General features: G+C 49.5%; 1 protein-coding gene across 1 annotated transcript in view; it reads left to right on the forward strand.

Annotated features, from left to right (window-relative positions):
• CDK5RAP2 (CDK5 regulatory subunit associated protein 2) overlaps positions 1–20,914 on the forward strand; it is a 76,249-nt gene extending 55,335 nt beyond the window's left edge. The window contains exons 28-40 of the mRNA XM_078382855.1: positions 528–576; positions 1,591–1,709; positions 3,466–3,591; positions 5,814–5,930; positions 7,729–7,918; positions 8,730–8,851; positions 9,805–10,044; positions 11,870–11,950; positions 12,242–12,483; positions 13,894–14,040; positions 15,270–15,408; positions 18,375–18,421; positions 19,088–20,914. Of these exons, the coding sequence (XP_078238981.1) occupies positions 528–576; positions 1,591–1,709; positions 3,466–3,591; positions 5,814–5,930; positions 7,729–7,918; positions 8,730–8,851; positions 9,805–10,044; positions 11,870–11,950; positions 12,242–12,483; positions 13,894–14,040; positions 15,270–15,408; positions 18,375–18,421; positions 19,088–19,147 (1,679 nt within the window). The 3' untranslated portion in view covers positions 19,148–20,914. The remainder of the gene's footprint in view (positions 1–527; positions 577–1,590; positions 1,710–3,465; positions 3,592–5,813; positions 5,931–7,728; positions 7,919–8,729; positions 8,852–9,804; positions 10,045–11,869; positions 11,951–12,241; positions 12,484–13,893; positions 14,041–15,269; positions 15,409–18,374; positions 18,422–19,087) is intronic.
• The last annotated feature ends 685 nt before the right edge of the window (positions 20,915–21,599 follow it).

Raw genomic sequence — 21,599 nt, forward strand, 5'->3', positions numbered from 1 at the left:
TGCTGACAACGGAGACAACCCAATATATCTCGGCGCAACAGGGTTGCGCTGAATCACAAGTTTAAAAATAAAACGGAAGGTTGGGGTAGAATATTCAAGCGTGGCGGGAACCAGACCGTATAGAGTCAACTGCAAGCAGAAGGGACTGGGGGCCCTTCCAGGTACAGCTTAGGGGTCATGGTATGGAGCCAGAAGTTGGGGGTTCGATTCTCCACTGGGCCTCTTTGAGAAGGGCCAGACACGGTGATCCATAGGGTCTCTTTCCAGCTCTGCAGTTCCAAGATGATGATGATTAAATTATTGGTGGATTGCAAATTCCATTGCTCCGAATCCCCAGCATGCAGGTTAGGACTGATGGGAGATGTGTTCCAACCAAACTCAGTGTTCCGCCTTGTAGGGCTGTGTTTGGACCCCAGAGTTCTCCTCCATTTGGGAAAGTGGCTTGTTAATTTGAACAAAGCAGCTGGGAAAACCGGCGCCCTCTTGAGCTGGCTTCGCAAACCATGTGTCTCAATCCCCCTTTGCAGGAGGACACGTAGAGGACGAGGCGGCTCAGCTCGGGGGCCTGACCCGAAGGTACGTCCGGCGTGCGCGTTTGCTCCCCTCGCTCGCTGAATTGGTGGCAGCTTGAGATGAACTTCCAGCACTTGCACATTTTAAAATGACCTTCAGATTGGGGTTGGAAGGCCCACCTGGCCACGATCCGTGGTTTCCCTAAACGTTTAGTTGCCTTTCTTCCCCTGGGAGAGAGTTAAGAAATTCATACTTCGCAAAACTCTTTAAGGCGAGCGAGCGAGAAGGCCATGATTTTTCCAGCTTAAAGAATCAATGCAAACACTGAGTGAATATATTTGTCTTTCAGTTTCCCCCCCCCGCCCCCTTTAATGGGATACGTAGCAGCAGTTCCAGCCTCCCCAGGGCGGGGGTGAGGGCAGGAGATCCATTTTGTTAGGGAGCGGGATCTTGCCCTGGGACCCCCCTCTGTCTCCCAGAGCTGGTTTAGCAGCCGTCTGTCCCTCTCGCAACCTCATCCCGTTGGTTTTTATTATCGGTGGTTTATGTCGAGGGTGGGTTATTCTTTCTATTCTGTTTCCTGCTTTTAGCTGCCCAGAGTAGAGCAGAGCTGCTCTGGGCAGCTAATATAATCAATCAATTAATTAAATAAATAAAATGTCCTCGGGTGATAAAGCTGGATTGCGGCCAGAGTGGTGATTCGCCTTGTAAACAAGTCACAGCCTCTGCTTCTCTGCACCGTTCATAGATTCGTGGAAGGACGGAGCGGGAAGGGGCCTTGAAGGACATCTAGTCTAACCCCACCCCACCCAAGGCAGGAATCCAAATCAAAGCAGATCGGATGGGGGGGGGTACAGTTTTCTGTTAGGCACTCCAAAATACCAATTTTTCCAAAGTTGGAAGTCGTTACTATTTGAAGGGGTCTTTTGGACAGTCCATGTGGTCCCTGAAGAGTCGTCCTGGCAAGAAATTGTCCTTAAGCGAACCCTTTCTCTCCCCCCCCCCCAAAAAAAACAGTGCCTTCCAGACTGTAACTGGGGCCTTCACGATATCCACCCATCTCTTTTGCTTCTCTAGCTTGTCTTACTCGGAGATCTCCCAAAAATCATCCTCTTTGGAACCGCCCGGGCAGGACAAAGTCGCGGCTCGAGGCGGAAACGAAACGCTGCCCGTCACACCGTCCAAGCTTCCCCCAGGTAAATGGCTTACCTGTTAGGGATTTCTGGCTCCAGCTGGGGCTGGACTAGATGACTCTGAGGGGCCCCCAGCTCTGCCCTTCCGCTGCAAAAGGCACTCGAGGTGCAGAGCCAGCGGAACACGACTGATGGCCTTTGCTGGAGGTGGGGGAAAGGGTATTGCACGAGGACCTGAACCCAGAGCTCATGGGGCATGGATCTCCCCCTCGTTGGAAATGTTTCTCTGTCCCCTCTATTGATTTCATCCTGATCCTGTTTAATTATTCTGATGTTTTTAACTGTTCATAGTTTTTAAATAGGGTTTGTGGTCACCCTGCTAATAGAGAAGATTTACTTATGTCTTAATAATTTTAGAATTTGGAAGCATCATGGAGTCCAGTCCCTGTCAAGGAGGCACCACGAGGAATTGAACTCCCAACCTCTCTGTAGCCAGAGATCTAAACCACTGAGCTATCCAGCAATTTTTATTTAACTAACTGAATTAATTAATTGTATGGCTTTTGCCGTGCTGGTGGAGAGCAGACAGTGTTCTCTATGTGGGTAACTCCTCACCCCCAGCAAGCATCCCATGCTGACCTTAGACTCAGAAAGATCGAGCACCTTTGCTACATATGGGCAATGCGCTCGCGTGTTCCTTCCACGATTTCATCCTTTCTAGTTGTCTTTTCTGTCTGGGTTTGTTTTTCCTTTCTATATATATTTTCCCCCTTCACAGCGCGAGGAGGAAGGGAAAAACACTCCTAAGGTTTGACAGATGATGATTAAATTATGTGGTTTGCCGCTTTTCTAAAAGCCAGGGTAGTGTTTCCTCAGGATGAGAACATGCTACATAATTGATAGGAGGAGTGTGGGTTGACCTGGAAATGTACACCTGGCGGAATCAATGTTTGCTACGCAGGTTCTACTAGGAGCTTGAGTTGAAAGCCGACGGCGCTGGAGAAACGCGCCAATAAAATAAAGGAGCCCGGCGGTTGCTCTTTTTATTTTTTTCCCTATTCTTTTTTTTCCTTAATTGGCTGAAATGGGTAAAGAATAGAACGCCTTTCCGATCACTGTGGGAATGTACAGCCAGTGGAGGGAGACGGGTCTCTCTACGAAGGAAGGCCTTAGAGGTACTCAGTTGGAGCGAGACGGAGGTGGCATAAAGTTCTTTATTTATTTGTACATCAAGGGGGAGGGGGGGAGGAAAAACCGGCATCCGTGGTGCCGAGCACGCCCGGCTTTGCAGAGCGGAATCGGGGCATCTGTGGTCCAGCAAAGCTGCATTTGAGAGCCTTTCTTGGTAATTCTGGGGCTCACCCGTTGTAATCTTTCTCAGGGATCTTTGGGCATAGAGCGGGATCAAGTGGCCTTCGCTCAGTGGTACTGCAACTTTGCAACCGTCTTTTCTAGATATGAGTGCAGCTGTTATCATCTCAAGTTGCCAGGCTCAGCGGCTCTCGAATAAGCAGCAAAGAGGAAGCAGAGGGGGACCCAGCCCCATAGTTTCCATGTCTCTCTTTAGCTGCCTTTTTTAGAAGACGGTAGAGGGTTTAATTTGCCTACAGTTAAAAGAATCCGGGGTGATCACTGTTGATGCTCCGAAGGGCCTCTGCGTTGCTCTCTACCTGCCCCTTTTAAGCGGCAGGGGCTAAATCTATTTCCGCTGTAGCCGTGTTTGACTTGTAAGGAGTTGTATTTCACTCACATACAAATACACACACCCCACACTTTTGTTCCGGACTGACCCGGTCCCTTCCCTGACCTTTCCGTCTAGAGCTCTTAATGGAGCATCTCCACGAGATTCGGATGCTGAGGCACCAGCTGGAGGAGTCGATCAAAACCAACGACCGTTTGAGGAAGCAGCTGGAGCAGCAGGTGACGGACTTTGCACGGGACCAAGGTAAAATAAGAATAAGGATAAAAAAAGGCTGCTAGTAACTGTTGACTTGCCAAGTTGGGTCAAAGGAGGAGGGACCCGAGTGAGGAAGAACCACCCGCTTAAGGGGAGAGGGCGATCGGTCCCTGACAGGCGTTCTCAGCGTTGGGGCCGAGGTACTTGCGGATCAGATCCAGTGCTTGAACGCCTGGGATGAAAGATGGAGGTGGGGGAGAGAATAAACCTTCTTTTGTTTTTGGCACTATTTAAAAATCCTTCCGCTCTTCTGGAATTGGCAGCCCTTTCGCATCATCTGGCCATCCATTTTGCCGCCGAAAAACGGGCGCGCTCTGGAAACGCGGCAGCTTCCCCTCGGGAGCGATTTACGCTGATGGAAAAGCCTACCTCAACGCCTCTGACTTGGCGCGCGGAGTATTATTTACGCGCAGCTGGAAAGATGTCCCGGGCTGGCGAAATGACCACACCTGAAACCGTTCCAGCACTTTTATGGCCTCGTAAAGAGGCGAGGGAAAAAAAGGACATCTGTAAATGCAGGAGGCGTCGGTCCTCGCAACGCCTTCCCCATCCGTCTTCCTGGGTTCCTTTTGCACATGTTGTGCTACAGCGAGCGGGGTGGGCAGGGGGGGGGGGAGAGAAACTGGAAGGCAGTAAGTGGCAAAATGGGGGCCTGTGGAGACCTCCTTGTTTTTCTAATATTCCAAAGAAGATGGCAAGAACTGGGTGCCCAGATCTTTTATGGTTTTTCAAGCTTGAATGAGATATAGCTTGGGAGCCCGGCGTGGAAGGGCCGGGTGCATCTCCTCTCCTCCACACTGGGATTCGGTTGAGTTTTTTTCCTTTGGGGCGAATTGCAGCCTTGGTGGAAGATGGACCAAATTTGGGGAAAGAGTGCGGGAGAAAGGGGCTTGGAAGGCTGGGAGCGACCTGAATATTATAATCATGCCTTCAAGCCAGTTCTGACTTATGATGACCCTTTTTGGGGTTTTCTGGGTAGAGAGTAACTCAGAAGTGGTTCGTCATTCCCTTCTTCCAGGGGTAGCCCTGGGACGATGCAGCTGGCCCAAGGCTACCCAGGCTGGCTCTACTCTGTAGGAGGCCCCGTGGGGGAATCGAGCTCCCAACCTCTGGCTCTGCAGCCAGAGGCCCCCACCACTGAACTATCCAGTCCTCCGAAAAAGGTGGAACATCTTGACCATTGGTTATTCGTCCATCTCGAGAATTGGACTCCTTTGTCTGAATCGTAGAAGGTGGACCCATGCGCTTTTCTTGGAGGAATAAGAGCGTATTTTGCAATGTGTTTTTTAAAAAAAAGGGGGGGGGAATTCCGTGCTCTAGGAGCAGAGATTCACTTTTTAAAAGAGGCTGCAAGTCCTGTCTCCCCTTGTCGGGGTACAACAGCAGCACCCCTTTTCAGAACTGGGCGTAGACATCCATGTCTTATTTCCTTTAAAAATATGTATTCTTAAATTCTAATTTTGTCTGGCGCTGGGAGGCACAGGTGACGGCTGGGGACTAGAAAAGTCTGGTGTATAGTCTTAATTTCCCGAGTGGCCCCAGCCTCACAGGATCCTAGGATCCTGGAGCTGGAATGGAGCCTATAAGGCTGTCGAGTCCAGTCCCATGCTCATGTCAAAAGTGGGCTCGCTCTTGAGGGCGGGTGGATCTCTTAGACGAGGCAGGAGTAAACCTCAGACGTTCTGGAATTCACTGCTAGACGCACGCCCTGAGATGGCCAGGGAGAAGGGAGGACAGGAAGTGGTAGCCAGAGGGCTTAAGCTGGCAAGCCGATTGCCCAAATAGATACAATTCCACCAAGCATCCAACAATCACCCTTTTTTTCAAAGGTGGTAATTCACTGGGGCATTGCAGATGGCTACGGATCTGTCTTCGTGCAACCCCCGGCAGGATTCCCAAGAAAGAGTGGCATCATCTGCAAGGTCCCCCGCCCCCCCATTATCTTCTGCAGATAATTTGCAATGTTGCCGATACTAGCTCGGCATCGTAAGCTTCATTGGGATGGCTTGCTCCGAGTCCACCTGAATTACTCCAGAGTGATGATAACCTTCAGAATACATTGGGGATAAATAGCTTTTGCACCGTGTCTCTCTCCCGCCTCCCCCTCCCCTCTCCCGAATTGCATTGTTTAAATTGTTCTTGTCTGGAAAAGTTTAATCTTTACTGACCTAGAGATGGCTCATAAATCATTTTTATGTATATATTTGTAGGTTCTGCAAGCGCTTGTATCCACGGCTTGGAGCCACGTAACTCCCGGTCTTCTGAAATTCATTTCCTTAGAGACCAGAATCAGCTTCTGAATGTAATGCTGGCAAAAGGATCTCAGGGTAAAAGGAACCGGATGAAAGACAAGGGAAGAAGAAAAAAAATTGGAGTGGGAGAATTTCTTGCTTTTTTTTCTTCTTTCCCTTTTTAATTTGAAGGCAGAAACCAGTAGAGTCGTATTTTTCCTCCATGCTTAACGTGATGCGTGAGAGCGGGTATTTGTACATATCCAGCTGTTTTAATGTTTCTGCTGCTTTCAGCAGAATAATCAAACTCCCAAGTTCTCATTGTTTAATGGCATAATTTGTCTTTCATTTCCTGGCAGCCAAAGGGAGAGAGAGATTTAATAGGGAGAGGGGCATTTGAGCCATTTGTAGGGGGTAGAGGGTGGGGGGAGAGGTCAGTAGCAGGAAAGAGGCCGTTCCTCAGCCCTGTGGAGATGCAGTCGAGATGGGGGCAGTATCCTCTCAAGGAGGAAAATGAGGCAGCCAGAAAGAGGAGTTTTCCTTTTGCTGCCTTGGAACAAGACTAAGAAGTCCTACTGCTCTCTTTTGGGCCCCTTTCACTGGGGAACCTACTGCAGCCCCCCCCCCCTTTTGATAGCATCTGATTTGCTGCATCTTGAGCAAATATCTCTTCCCCCCCCCCAACCCTTTTAAACCAGGGCTGACTTCCCAGATCGCATGGGACAAAATTTCCCGCTATTTGGGGCCCTTGGATATGGGGGGGGGGAAGGCTGATGGGAGCTGGAGTCTGGGAAGGGCTGTGGATTTTTAATTTTATTTAAAAGACAATGTCGAAAACTAAAAACGAGAAGTACGCAAATGCTAAAAAAGATCAAGAGGATTCCAGTCTTAAGAAGCAGGAAACAAAAGAAACACCAAAAACACATTCAAAGCAGGCACCACCATCCGTTTAAACCCCCAACTCAGACAGCCCGTCACCCAGGGAAAGCCTGTCTGAAGAGAAAGGTCATGGAGAGCCAAGAGTGGGCCAGTCTGGCCTCCAGTGGGAGGGAGTTCCAGTGGGAGGGAGTTCCAGAGTCTCTGGGAGCAGCCACAGAGAAAGGCCCTATCTCTCACGTCTCCACCAAATGCACCTGTGAAGGTGGTGGGAAGGAGAGGAAGGCCTCTCCTGAGGGTCTCAAGACCGGAGCCAGCTCATAATGGGAGATGTAGTCCTTGAGATAGCTTGGACCCAAGCCATTTAGGGCTTTATAGGTTCAAACCAGTTTCCCCAGCTTTGCTGTGGATGAACTAATAACTTTATATCCAGCTGATGTATGTCATCCTGCTTGGGTGGAACTCTTGCTGTGGGTTGTTGATCATGCCAGAATTCTACCTTTTTGATCTGTGATAAGAAAAAAAAAGCTTTTTTTTTTTTTAAAGCATTTGTTAGAATCATTTCTGGAAGCCTTGCTGAATTATATTCTCAGGACGACTTCCAGAAAGTCTAACACCATTAAAATGTAAATATCACAGAAAGAAAGAAAACACTGTTCCTTCTGAGAAACCGACAAGGGAGGGTATGTAATGGCTTTTCCCTCTTTCCTCGCTGCAATGCCTGGTATAAAAGTAAGAGGCTATGTTAGGGGTAGGTCCCCCCTCCCCCTGCTCTCTTTCTTTCCGACAACTTTTCTCTTCCGGCACAGCAGTAGAAAATTGGAATGCGGAAATGGTAAAAGTCAGATGAGCGTCTCATTTTGGTTATTGCTTCTCTGTGCAAGGGTGCGCCTGTGTTTTAAGTGCGGAAAGAAAATGGAAATTGTGAATTCCCCAGGCAGCTTGGTTTAGGGCACATTGTTGGCATTACTATAAACAAATAAACAAATAAGCAAAAAGGTGCCTCATCTTCTTGCAGACAGACAAAAGGAAAATGAGAAATTGCGCGAATCTTTGGGGAAGAAGAGCGTGACTCTTGAGCACCTTCACAAGGCATGTGAGCTCCTCAAGAAGGAAAACCTGAAGCTACAAACCCGGGTGGGAAAGCAAGAAGGGGAAAACGGCCGCCTGACGCATGAAATTTACAACCTCAGGAATGAATTGAACAGGTATCAATCCTCATTTGTTTTTCAAGCCTCTGCCGCTGAAACTGTGTTCCTCCGCTGCTAAAAATGCGTTCCTCCGCCTCATTGAATCTGTCCTTTTTGACAAACTAAAAAAACCTTCCCCTCCCCTTTGAATCCTATTTCTTCATAAACCAAAATACCACGATGAAGATCAAATGATCTTCCAGAATCAAGGGGGAAGAATCCATCGTTCTTTCCGTCTCTTTTCCGAAACGGTGTTTCCGTGAACAAAGGCACCACCAGGAGTTTGCAAGCAGACATCGGCGAGTAGCTTTTAATTTGGCTTTTAGCTCGGTCGCTTGAGTTGGGTTCTGACACCATCTCCCTGCCCTGCCCAGCCCCGTCTCTGACATGGAACGTCATGTTCTTTCTTGAGTTTTAACCTTTCCTTGTAATGAATGGCTTGAGTTTCTGTAGCAGTCGGTTCTGCAGGAGCCTCAAGAGTGCTCCGGTTTTGTGCCACCTCTTTGCGATCTGGAGTACCCAGGATCCTCTCGGTGGAGCTGATCACGTCCAGGATCATCCTTCAGGGCAGGAGATGGTCCCTTTTTCCCCCAGAGCTGGTCTCTCCTGGGCCTCTCAGCCTTGGTTCTATATATGTTTTCGTATACACCTTATTGGAAGCCGTCCAGAGTGGTCGACCAGACCAGATGGGCGGGATATAAATCAAATAAATAAATAAATGATGGGCTTTTCACCCCAGCCAGCGTGGCCTTAGTCCCGCCTGTTCTCAGATGATTCTGCCATTTCCTGGAAAAACTGTCCCTCACCGGTATCCTTTGGGATGTCACAGATTGCAAATGGAGCTGAGCGCCACCCAGCACCAGCTGGCCGAGAAGGACCACCTGCTGCCCGCCCTGCAGATGGCGCTCAAGATGTATGAGAAGTTGGACAACGCAATCAGAAGCCAGACAGGTACAAGCGAACACATTCCCCTGGCTGGAATCGCAAAGCAGTCGCTCTGTCTGTTGCTTAGCTAATCTTCGGCAGAACTTAGAAAACATTTCTTTTTTTAAAAAACCATAATTCTCAGAAGGCAGTACAGTGGTGCCTCGCTTGACGATGTTAATTCGTTCCAGCGAAATTGCTGTAGAGCAAAAACATTGTCAAATGAAATGAAAAAATCCCATTGAAATGCATTGAAAACCTGTTCAATGCGTTACAGTGAGCTGAAAAACTCACAGTCCAGAGAAAATCCTCCATATGGCAGCCATTTTTGGTGCCTGTAAAGCGAGGAATCTGTCCTAGAAAACAGCGGGGGGCCATTTTGAAAGCCGGCGGCCATTTTGAAACCCGATGATCAGCTGTTTGCTGATCATTGTAAAGCGAAAAATTGGTTCCCGAAGCAGGGACCCGATCATCGCTAAGTGAAATTCCCCCATTTAAACCATTGTTTTGCAATCGCTTTTGCAATCGCGAAAACGTCAACATAATGTGGATTTGTCGTAGAGCGGGGTAATCGTCCAGCGGGGCACGACTGTATATGGAAAAAAAGAGAGGAACCTCTAAGCACTAGACTCCAGGTTTTTTCTTTCTTTCCCTGAGCTGGTTTCCAAAAGCACTCTAGAATGTATAAATGTCTCTCATCCCAGTCTCTTAATACACATAATTTTGCCTTGGGTATGCAACATTAGCTTTTATGGACAAAATGAAAAATAATTTTTGGCTCTTATTAAATCTTTGGAGGCTAGAAGCTATTAAGACAGAGGGGTTGTGTGTTTTTTCCCTTTCGTTAAATCACGATCTGTCTGCTGTTCGCCGTTCGCTCCAAATCTTTGGGCTCAAAAGCGTTCGCTCAGCGTTTTAATAATGGCTGTTCTAATTGTTTGGATGTGTAATTAAAAAAAATACACCTCAAATCTCCTCAGATGGCAGCCGGGAAGAAGGTTGGAAAGATCAAAATCCTCCCCTTGACTTGAACCCGGTGTTGACCGAAATACAGACTCTGAGGGCACAGCTGGAAAGAAGCGTCACAACCAGCCAAATGTGGGACGGCAAACCGGCGGAGCCGTTTTGGAGCGGAAAGGCCGATAGCGGCGGCTGCAGCTCCACCGTGACTATCAGCCGCCTTTTCAAACAGGAATCGCAGCTGCACGCTGGGCTGAACGGTACGGAGTGTAGCGTAGCGTCCGGTCAGAGTTGGGCCTCGGTCTTTAGGGGATTCCTCTCCACATCTCGTCCTGTCCCCCAGAAAGCACGGGGGAGCAGGACGGACATGTGGGGCTTTCGGGGAAGAGCGGAGCAGAGGAGTTGATTCCGAATGTTGTTGTGGGGGGGGGGAGAGGAGAGATTTTTCCATGGGACCTTGTCGAGCGCTCAGCCGTTTCTCCGTTGTCGGTTCTCCGCTCAGAGCCAGCTTCTCGCTCAGCCTACTTCCCCAGCCAGAAGCTGGGGCTAGAAAAACCACGACCGCCAATATTTAGCACAAAGTGAAAACGATGACCGAAATGATGTTTTATTTTGTTTGTTTATTTATGCATTTTTAAAATCCCACCCAACATGCAAAAAAGACAATCTCTAAAAATTAGGATCACTAATACTAAAAGCAACTCTTAAGGGGAACAAAAAATATTAAATACAATCACAGGCGGCAGACAAGAGGAAGTGAACAGGCAAAAGATGAAAAAAAAAACACCCCATGTGATTACTGAGTCAGGAGTAAGGCCATAGAAAGCTTGTGAGAACGTAATCGGTCTTAATCTGTCTCCCAAAACCAAGGAGGGACGGGGCTGATCACGCCTCAGATGGGAGCGAGTTCGAGGCCGATGTGGCCACCACAGAAAAGGCCCGATTTTGGGATGCACAGGTAGTTGTGTGCCGTGCAGATATGAACGAAGGGAACCTAGCACAAGGCATGGCCCTTAGATGAACAAATACAGCAGGACTGCAGCATCTGCGGGGGTATCAGTTCAAAGCACACACACCCCTGAAAAATGTGGAAATGCTATGTATAGCATTCGCTACTTCCACATATTTCAGTATCAGCGGGGAGACTTGGAACCAATCCCATGTGGATACCACATCCCTACTGTACATTTGTCTCTCTGTCTCTGTCTATCTAATCTGTCTGTCTATCTGTCTGTCTGTCTGTCTCTCTAATCTGTCTGTCTGTCTCCCTCTCTGTCACTGTCTGTCTAATCTGTCTATCTGTCTATCTGTCTATCTATCTATCTATCTATCTATCTATCTATCTATCTATCTATCTATCTATCTATCTATCTATCTATCTATCTATCTATCTATCTATCTATCTATCTATCTATCTATCTATCTATCTAAGTGGAATAAGTGAATCCGTGGATGCTGATCCAGCGGATAGGAGGTGCCTACTGTACACAGTTTTCTTCATATTATCTTCTACTTTGCCTTTATTAAATAGAGACAGAACAACCAGAGACTATTTGCTCCCGGCTCATATATGCAAAAATAGGTGTGCAGTGTTTTGTGCTGTGAATTTTTCAGATTGCCGCTGATTTGAACCTTACAGTGTGGATTTGTTTTCCTTCCCAATAAGTCCAAAGAGATTCTGAGCCTCGGCTCCAAACGTTTATTTTCATATAAATAAAAATATTAGTGGCTTGCACCCTGCTCGGCAGCCTCAGGTGGGCCACAGATTCTCCACTGCGGCCAGCCCGATGCCTCTGAGAAAGTTCGTGGACCGGAGGTCCGTTGTCCCCATGGAAGCTTGCAGAATTGGTGTGTGATATTTCGGGAGATTTCGGCAACCTTCGTTTCTGAGATCAGGAAGACTGAGAAGTTTTTTTCTGGAAACAAAGGATTTTTGAAAAAGCAGCCTTAAACCAGGGAAACTTGGGAAAGGGGGCTTCTAGGCTGGAGTATTTATCTCCTCTGTGTCCGCGACAAAATGAGGGCAGCAGAATGCCGCAACTCCTTGGCCTCTCATTAACCCTCTGCCCTTCTTTTGATATGTAGAATTCAAGTTCCCCACGGCCGAGGGCAGCATCCTTGAACTGCAGCAGAAGTATGGGGACCGCCTCGCGCCTCTCAAAGCAGGTAATGCGCCCCAATCCCAAGGCTGTGACCAGAGGTGGACAGCAGGCGGCTAGCTAGATGTTACAGGACTACAAATCCCATCAGCCCTAGCCAATAGTGAGGAGTGCTGGGATTTGTTGTTGAAGAACACCAAGAGGGCCCCAGCCCAGACGGCAAGGTGTTGGGGACAGGAGGCAAAGGATAAAAAGAGGTTTTGTTTGAATGCCACTTCTGGAAGGGTCAAGGAATTCGCTCCGTCAGTGGGGCTGAAACCTGTGGAGGGTAACGAGGCCTTTTGATCTTGCGCCCCAGACACAGAGCCGCCTCGGGGCCCTTCGGACGCCTTCTCCCGTTGCAGTTCGTCCACCGGCAGGTCCCAGGACTCTTCCCTCGTCCCCCGCCATTGCGTGTGGGCAGACAAGAACGGCCGCCACGTCCTGGGCTCCATCGAAGACTACAACTCTTTACGGGAGCAGATCACGGAAGGGCAGAAGCTGCTGTCGGAACTGGAGCTCCCAATCAAAGACACGGCGCTTCTGGAGCCGGGAGCGATGGTACGCCCAGCGTCGTCCGGAGCGTAGATTGAGAGAACGCTTGCTTATAATGGTAGATTAAGGATCTGTGTAAGCTGCCCTGCCCTCTTGAAATCTGAACAGCGGTTCCCAACCTTGAGCGCCCACGTGTTCTTGAACTACAACTCCCAGAAATCCTGGTCGGCACAGCTTGTGGCGAAGGCTTCTGGGAGTTGTAGTCCAAAGGGTGGAGGGAAACCTCCGCATTAGAAGAGTCTTACCAAGCTGTAGAGATCTCAACTGAGGGATCACAAGAGCTTTTATCGGTGCCTCGCCTGGCCAACCGGGCGTGCTCTTGCCAGAGGGCTCAGCACCCGTGTGAAAAAGGCAAGCTTGTCTTGTGTTCCGATGGTGCGAACGTCCCGTGCAGGAGACATCATCCCCTTCTCTCTGAGACATTTAAAAAAGCCCTTGTTCATTGGAAAGCTGCTTTCCGTTCGCCAGATGCCCAAAAAATTTGCCCTGGGCCCGGTGCTCAGAACATCAGCCGTCCGTTGATTGGTAGGGTTGGTGGCCAACGGCTGGGTCCATGTTGCTTTGTCTGTTGCCCTCATGGGACGTGGTGTATGTGGTGGTGGTGCTGGGGCTCAGACCCCCCCCCCGGCTGATTAGGGAATGAATTCACCGATTATCTCCCTAATTCTGCCAGCCCACTCCAGGTCCCTGGATACAGTCCATAGTATTTCCAGCTCAACCGATGCCGTAAAACCCAGACATGAAGTCATACCGAGCTGGTAGTTGTGTGAAATGAACAAAAACACATCCTGGGGAGGTGAAACCGGAGAGGAATGCTTACGTTGACCATCAGGCCAGACTTGGGGTTTTGTGTGAAACGAGAGGGCTTTTGGAGCCCTAAGAGTTGGCCCCCCGCAGCCTCAGCCTTCTGCTCGCTTCTGTCGTCCCTGTGCCAGCTTCTTCCATTTGCCTCCCCATCCGCTGAACGTTAGCGTGCCATTAAACGCAGCCATTTTTAACGGCCCCCGCGCACAGAGGAGCATCTATATTGCCGAAATTAATGTCGGCCGGCATTTGACTTTCAAATCGCACGTCGCGAGATGCAAATGGGGGGGGGGGAAGAGCCTTTTCCAAGTGGCCCTGCAAGGGTAGTAAACGTATTAATTACTGTTATTGATTAGACGCTGCCCCCCCTTCCTTCCCCGTCTACCTCCATCGCTTGAACACTGCATAATTCAGCTGCCTTTTTAACCTAACAAATTAGTTTTCCTGGCACCCAAAACACTTGCTCATCAACCTCGAACTGGAATTTGTAGCAAATTGGATTTATGCCGTTAATTAAAGCCTGCGTTTTCATCATCTTCTAAGGATAAAACACAACAGTCTTCTCTCTCCCACCCACTCCTGCTCGTTTCTCCCCTTCCTTCTGCCATGTAGGTTTTGCACCAGGCCTCTCTGGACAGGCTCTCTGCTGCCGTCGGCGCGATCCGGCGCAACCTGGAGGAGGCGGCCCGCCTACTGAAGCTTCTCTGGAGGGTCTCCCTGCCTATGAAGGTTGTCCACGGGGCTGCTTACTCGCTTCAGGTAAGGGAGGGACACACACAGTAACAGGACTCAAAGAGATGTCTACGGCATCAAGGCAGCTGGAGGCAGGGATTTCTGCTTTTTCACGCGGCCGAAAGCCAAAGGCAGACAAATGTAGTGTTCTGGATTGTCTGGGAGATGGCAAGACCCCATTCCCCCCATCCAGGGGAGGTTCTTGGTAGTCTCTTTATGGAGATGTGGCCCCTAAGCCTGGCGTGGGCAACGCGTGGCCTTCACTTCCTTGCCGCTGGTTCTCATGGCATCGTGGAGTGGGAAGGGGCCTCGGAGACCCTGGAGTCCGACTCCCTTCTCAGGGCAGGAATCCAGATCCAAGCAGGCCTGGATCTGGGCGGTCCAGTTTCCTCTCGAAGGTCTCCAGTGTTGGAGTGCTCACCACCTCCTAAGCATTTCCGTTGTCATACTGCTCTAACAGTTAAGAGGTTTTTCCTGGCTTCCTGTAGGCTGGGGCCAGTATGACGTGTCTTTACACTCTGGGAGGATGGAGAACAGATCCTGCCCCTCCTCTGGAGGACAGCCTTTCATGCCTTTGAAAAGGGCTGCCCTATCTCCCCGCAGTTTTCTTTTCTCAAGGCTAAACAGCCCCAGTTCCTTCAGCCGTTCCTCCGAGGGCTTGCTTTCCAGCCCCCTGATTCTCCCGGTTGATCCTCCTCTGAACTTGCTCCTGTTTGTCGGCAGCCTTCTTAAAGTGTCGTGTCCAGAACTGGACATAGTCCTCCAGAGGAGGTGAATAGAGAGAGAGAGAGACTCGCACCTCACAGGATTGGGAGTTCTGCATTGTAGGGCTAACAGGGACTGCCGGCTGACCGCATGTTGCCGACCCTTGGCATTTCAGGCCAGGGCAGGCAACTGCTCGTAGACCAAGGTTCAAGTTTAGATTCTGCATTTCTTGGGGGCTACATTATGGCAATAGGTAGGGGCAGAGGTGTAGGGAGGAGACCAAAAACGCCCCCATCATTTAGCTCCACCCTCTCACTGCCAATAGCCAGAGTCTGAGCCCCAGAGACTGACTGGTGATTTCCCCACCTTCTCTGCCAATCCTGAATCGGAACCTTTCAGTACTGCAGGGAAGGGCGCATCCTCTGGCCATGCAGGATTCTGTGCCCATCTGTCTGAGTGCATGACGTGTCTGTTGATGCTGGAGGACGTCCAACAGTTGTTTGGGTGTGGCAGCTTTCACAGGTCCTGGTTTCCCCCTTCTCCTGTTGCAGGACGAAACCTTGAGAGCCGAAGTGCAGAAGCTCCGTCGGAAACTGGCCGAGCAGGAAAAGAAACTTCACAGCACCGTCAAGCACTTGCACTCGACCAACCGTCTAAAGGAGAACATGGAGAAGGTCATCATTGATCAGTGTGAGTGATCTTCCTCTTTCTACGATCAGGGTTGGGTCCTAATGTATTGGGGCCCTAAGAATAACATTCCATAAATAATCCCATTGACACTCAGCCTTCATATGTTTTCACAATTATGCCTTTTTTGTCACTCAAGGGAGCACTCCTTCTAGATACAGAATCAGCCACAACACTCTGGGTCCGCAAAACTGTAATGGTCTGTTTCTTGCCGGTGCAGGGAGGTCTCTGTATGATAAGATGCTGTATGTTACTGAGGTGGTGGGGCTCTGCCTATTCTGATATTATACCAAGCCAGATCCAGGAGACTAATTGTTGCGAATCGGAGTTGACGATACAAGGTTAGTTGGGCCAGGAGTCTGAATCAGTGTAAGATAGCTCACTATGTTCCTACATTTTGAGACTTCTTGATCTTCCTTCAAGGACTCAGGCCTTCTTCTTTGGTCCTCGTCTCCACGAAGTACAAGCAGCTTTCTGCATTCTTGATTTCCACCTCCCGGGCCAATTAAAACTAAAATTCTGTGTTTCAATGCTTTATGCATCCACCGTCTTCCGCAACACCTCGAGGAAGGGAGAAGCTCACTCAGTAAAACGGGTCTCGTGTGCAATTATATATCCTAAGGAGTAATTAATCTGGCATAAAAAAGACCCGGTTAGCTCCCTCCCCCACCCCCCTTTTCCGAAAGGTGCAGGAAATGGACCGGCGTAAATGTCACCAGTTACTCACATCACCAGAATGATGCTTTTGATTTCAACCATTACATTTCCAACCTTCACAAACAACTTTTTTTAAAAGGTTAACACACATTCCTTTTTTTTTTTTTTTTTGTCTTCCGGCTCATCGTTTACAGCTTATATTCTAAAGAGCAACTTCTGCCTGAACAAGTGACGTGTGAAATCGCGGCGGTGCTTAGCTCGCGCTGGGGGTTGTGTGGAGGTTCCCCAGCACCTTTCCCGAAGTCCTGTTCTTAGCCAAAATGGATTTTTTATTTTCCCCTTAGCTTTTTCGCCACGCCAATGGCGGAAGGAAGCCCGCCTGGCGCTTCCCCACCTCCCAGCGCTGCTGACTACGCAGCCTCTAGGCGCGGGAAGACTCGTCATTCTGCTGGATTGGCCAGCACCGCAGGGAGGCAGGGAAGGCCTGGGTGGGCTCCTTCGGTGATCGGCGCGATACGAACAATGACAGGCCACGCATGCCGATGGTGCTCTCGGATTGCTGAGAGGGTGGGTGCGAAACCCATGCAACACACACAGTCCCAACACTGAACCGACAGGAAGGTTTGCCCTCCCAGTTGCAAGTTGAACTGGTGGTGTGTGGGTGGGCTGAGAAAAATGAAGGAATTTGGTCGGGGACATCCCCGCGCCGAGGGCACACCAAGCCCTAGAAGGAGACACCGAGCGCCAGGCTCACCTCGCATGAACCTCTGTAATCTGACACTATGGCGCAGTGGTCTGGCAGTTGAAGCTGGGCGTGCAGGGGGTTCAAGCGGGGTGAAGGTGCCACTAGGCGAGGAGCAAGACCCTGTCGGGCGTGGAGGGCATCTCCTGTCCCGGTCCCTCCCTTGACCCAAACTGTCGTTCTCCTCCCCTTCTCCTCTCTGATGAAGACGGCTTCTTTGGCACGCTGGCAGAGCCTCGGGTGGTCTCGCCACGTGGGGGTCCAAGCAGCAGAGGATCCCCTCCGGCAGCCCTGTCTGGAGGTTGGGATCTTGAGGCCTTTTGAGAGAAAACGGGACCACCACCTGGCAGATCTGCTTGGATCTGGGACCCTGCCTTGATCAAGGGGTTGGGCCGGATGGCCTTCAGAGGCCCCTTCCAACTCCATCACTCTAGGAGTCTGGGGTCTTTAGAAGGGCTGCTCTTGAGAATATGCCCCCCCCTGGTCCTGTCCTGCTTGGGGGGGCAAGTGGGAGGGGGGGCTGTCTCCTCGGTCGCTCTCAGACGGGAAATGCACAGCTCAGCCGTTGGGTCCTCTTTCCATCTCTCGTGGCTGGCAGGAAAGTTGTGAAGGCCGTCCTGTTCAAGCCAGAAACGTGTTTCCATGTTTTGCCGACTGTTTGGGATTATTCTAACGGCTGTGGTGATTTGGATGGGTTGATGGCCTGGGCTTCTTGGCCTTCCGGAGTGCTGTTTTTGAGTGGAAAGACAGGTCCAGAAATCTAGTTGTCAGTAAGCAAAGGGCGCCGTTTTCACTATTAGAAGAAGTGACAAAAAGGCAAGTTGCTAGTCCTCATGGAGCCGAGGACTCAGTAATGATTCCCCGTCTTGGGGGACAAGACTCATCTCCCCATGGCTACCTGTTGCAGCTTCCCATGGACCCCACGACCACTCTCCTGCTTCCCAACTTCCCATAAGAACCATCTCCCCCCCCCACTGCACCTTTTTGCAGGCTCCGCTCCCAACGCAGACTCAAACTAGCAGCCCCTGGAACGACCGTCTCCATGTTTGCTCTGATATTTTTGATTAGCGGGGTGAGGAGGAGGAGGAGGCGGAAATGCAGGCGAAGAGGAATTTATTCACAGCGACGTTTCTTAGCCGCCTGCGCTCACCTACGTACACGGCGCGCCCGAGATGCAATTTGCTGTAAAGTCTCATTTGATTATGGGGATTACAGATGTCACTGCCTTTTCGCTTTTAGAGCCACTTCAGAAAATAAAAATAAAGTGCAGATTGTATTCCGTCACAGATGCCGCAGACCTCGGCAGAAAGCAAATGAGCGTTTCTCGGGGAAATCTGCTCAAGTCCCAGGTTTATTAGGGTGGAACATTTCCACCGTGGGCCTGTTTTTTGCGAGGTCCGACGGGATAGCTCACCTTATTCTCCTCCTTTTGGGGGGCGGGGGCGGCGGAGAAGACGCGCAGCCCCTTCCCTTGTGACGATCTCATTCTTTTCTATCTGCGGCAGCCCCCGAAAAATAGAACGAACCTGGATATTTTAAGCCAACTCCCCGTATTCTCTTCTCTTTTCAGTGGCTCTAACGCACGACGTCTTAAGGAAGGCGCGAGGCAACCTGGAAGTAAGTAAAAAAACAAAAAACCTCCATGTCCATTAATTAATCCTCGTTAGTATGTTCCCCCCCCCTTCTCGTGCACTCCCTGCTCCTTGAAACAAGCAGCATAAATTGCATTGGTAGGAAATACGCTGTTCCACAATTACTGTTTTAGATCAGAACCACAACACCTAGTGCAGTGGGTTCAGACTTAAATTTTTTTATGCCCCAGTGGGTCTCCTGGCTCCTTTCCCCACCCCACGTTCTTGGACCATCGCTCACTGCTTGTCCTGAGATCTATATCCAACTTGTGAAGCTCAAATTATAAAAATATGTCCCTGCCTGATGCCATAGCCAGCTGGTGGTCCGCCTTCTTTAGGATGGTATCCTCGTAAGCAGCCATCTGCGCTCGCATTTTTACCTCTAGGAGGAGAGCTGTTGAGCCAGCAACCAAGTGACATTCCCTTTGGTTGACGCGCAAGTTTGAGTCCTAATCCTAATCCTTGAGATGCTAGATTTCTGTGTGCAGGGTTTTATTTTTTTAAAAAAACTCTTTGTACAGAGATGTCTCTTGTCTCGCAAGCTCCTTCCTGCGGACCGAAGCAATAACCACGTACAGGAGGCCTTTCCAAACCAGACGCCCTCTTCTCATGCCGATGGGCCCTTAATGCCAACTTTTGCTTTCTTTCCCAGCTACAGCCTGCAGAAAACAAAACTTCCACCTTCAGCCCTAGCAAGAAGAGAGTTTTGTGAAGGCGACGCTTCCCGGAATAAAGGCCACTCCCTTTCTTGCTAAGAAAAAAAAAAAACATATTGACTCCTCCTTCACTCCTAAAGCCTTAATGAATAATGTTGGTCATCCTTCACATAGGTTGGGTCGGACCGCCATTCCCTGACCCCCCTCCCTGGCCCTTCCCCATGCGTCTCTCCTGTCTCTCCCCCAACCCACCTGGCCCACATTGTCCATAGTGATGGGGATTGTATTTGCTTCCTCTGTCTTTTCCTTTCTCTTTTGTTTTCTTGATTATTTTTTTAAAAAGAAAATAACATAGGTACTATTTTTACTTGTAGGGCTGGCTGCTTAATTAGTCGCGGTACTTTGCTAATACCAGAAATCGGAGCTTAGAAAATTTGCTTTTTTGCATGCCAGCTGTCAGAACCTGGTGGTCCAGAAAAGCCCCCCCCCCAAAAAAAAAACTCTGGAGAAATCACAGTGCAAAAGGGTGTGGTTTTTTTGGGTGATTTTAAGAAGGAGCTCCACCATTAATGGTACGAGACAGCAACAAAGGTACGGGATTTTTTTTGGGGGGGGGGAATATCAACAACCTCAAACAACCGTTTCTTAAAGTGTTGGGCGTTGCTGCCTAAGTGCCAGACACCCGGATAACAGCACTTGTGTCTCTTTCTGATTTTGGTCGTCCGAGCAAGCCGGTCTTGCGTTTGGGCAAAGCGAAATTGAGCCAAACATGGCTCAGCTTTCACAAGATGTGTTTCACCTTGGTGTTGGTGCTGAATGCAATGCCCGTCTTGTTTACATTTTTATAGTCTTTCAATCTGCAGGGACTCAGAAAGGCTGCCTTAATAACTGACCAACAACATGTCCTTTCTCGGGAGCCCTGCCCCGTTTGGGGGCTCCTCTGCGCACACTTAATACGTGAATGCGGGCGCTTTCCCATTCACGTAACTTTGTAAGCACAACCAAAAACCCTTTACCTCCATGGAAGCGAATTTGGGAGGAGGGTGGATCAACGTTTCCGTCCAGAGGAGAAAGGTGGAACGTCATTTCCTTCCTCTGTGAGCGCTGCCCGCTTTTTATGGCACAGGTGGGCAACCACGACCCTCCAGATGACCTAGGTGGCATAGTTAATGCTGGGGGATCGTGGGAGTTGTAGTCCAGCAAAGGTCACAGGGTTTTACCCTGGTTTTCTGGCCTTCAAAAATTGCCCCGTTTCCTTTACCTGTGCCTGGTAAAGTACAAGAAGCTGTAGAGGAACAGAAGGGCCTTCTTTGGGGTGGCTCCTCGAAAAGGATATACTTTGCCCTGGAAGCCCATTCCATTGTAGGTCTTCCATGCCACCATTCCCAACCATTCCTTTCTATGCATTCCTGCCCCGTAGATGCGTTTTGGAAATCTTACGGAACGTTTCATTTATTCCGCTGGGTGTCCGTGTGAAATGTTTGCCGTTGATGTGGATGCTGTCTTTTTATAATGTTCTTATTAGTGTTGTCAACAGCCATGGACACGGTCTTTTGGCCAAGGAGGTGACACGTCTTCTAAAGCAGGGCCCCCCCTCTCAAACCCATCCTCCCAAGACCACCAGCCATGCTGACTGCGGGGTGGTGGGCATTGTAGTTGAGAACATCTGCAGTGTTGAGGGGAGGTTGCCTTTCAAGTGTTTCATTCCATAAAATAAAAAAGAATCCATGGAAACTGCAAGGGATCTAAATATTTAAAACACAGCTAATTTCCTTCCACTTCTGATTACGAACCTATTTAGCATCTCTGCTGAATAATCAATGGGGAAAAAAAAGTAAGGAGTGTAGAAGATTTCCCGTCATGAGAAATCTAGGCTGATACCAAATTGCTGGTCCCAAAGAGAGAGTACATCACTTTGAGTACATCTCCTGATACGATTCGGTGGGACTTATACAAGGGTTGACGTGCCCTTCAGTGGTTCGTTCAGTGGGTTCATCTTCTAACTAACCGTTGGATTTGAGGTTGGCCAAGGTTTGGCACCAGGGATGGAAGAACATTTGGTTTTGCGATTCCCATCCATCCGTGGCTCTTGACCCTGGTACAGATAAAAGTTGAGGTCTGGAGGAGAAGGAGGAAGGGACCAGTTTCTCAATCCCCGATTTGGCTCGATGTGTATGCCAGCCTTCTGGGAAGAACTGCAGTGGATGATTCCTTGATTCACAAGTCTTGTCCTTTTCAAGGGCTTTGTGCGGTCAGTTGCTTCCTGCTCCTTCATCTTGGTCCAGCCCAGGAGGTGGTACCTTCTCTTGCCATCCTTTGATGCCCTTTGACCAACCAAAATAAAATCAGATGCTCTGCATTTGGGTTGAGGCCATTTTTGTTAAACACCAATAGCTTGGTGTTAACAAAGATGGCCTAGACCCAGTTGGTAGTCCCAGCTGGGGCAGACCCACGGAATCATGGGGATTGACCTGCATTTTGATTTCCTTGTCCTGTAGCCGTTTTTGG

Source organism: Pogona vitticeps, chromosome ZW-PAR, assembly GCF_051106095.1.
Source record: "Pogona vitticeps strain Pit_001003342236 chromosome ZW-PAR, PviZW2.1, whole genome shotgun sequence".
NCBI lineage: Eukaryota > Metazoa > Chordata > Lepidosauria > Squamata > Agamidae > Pogona > Pogona vitticeps.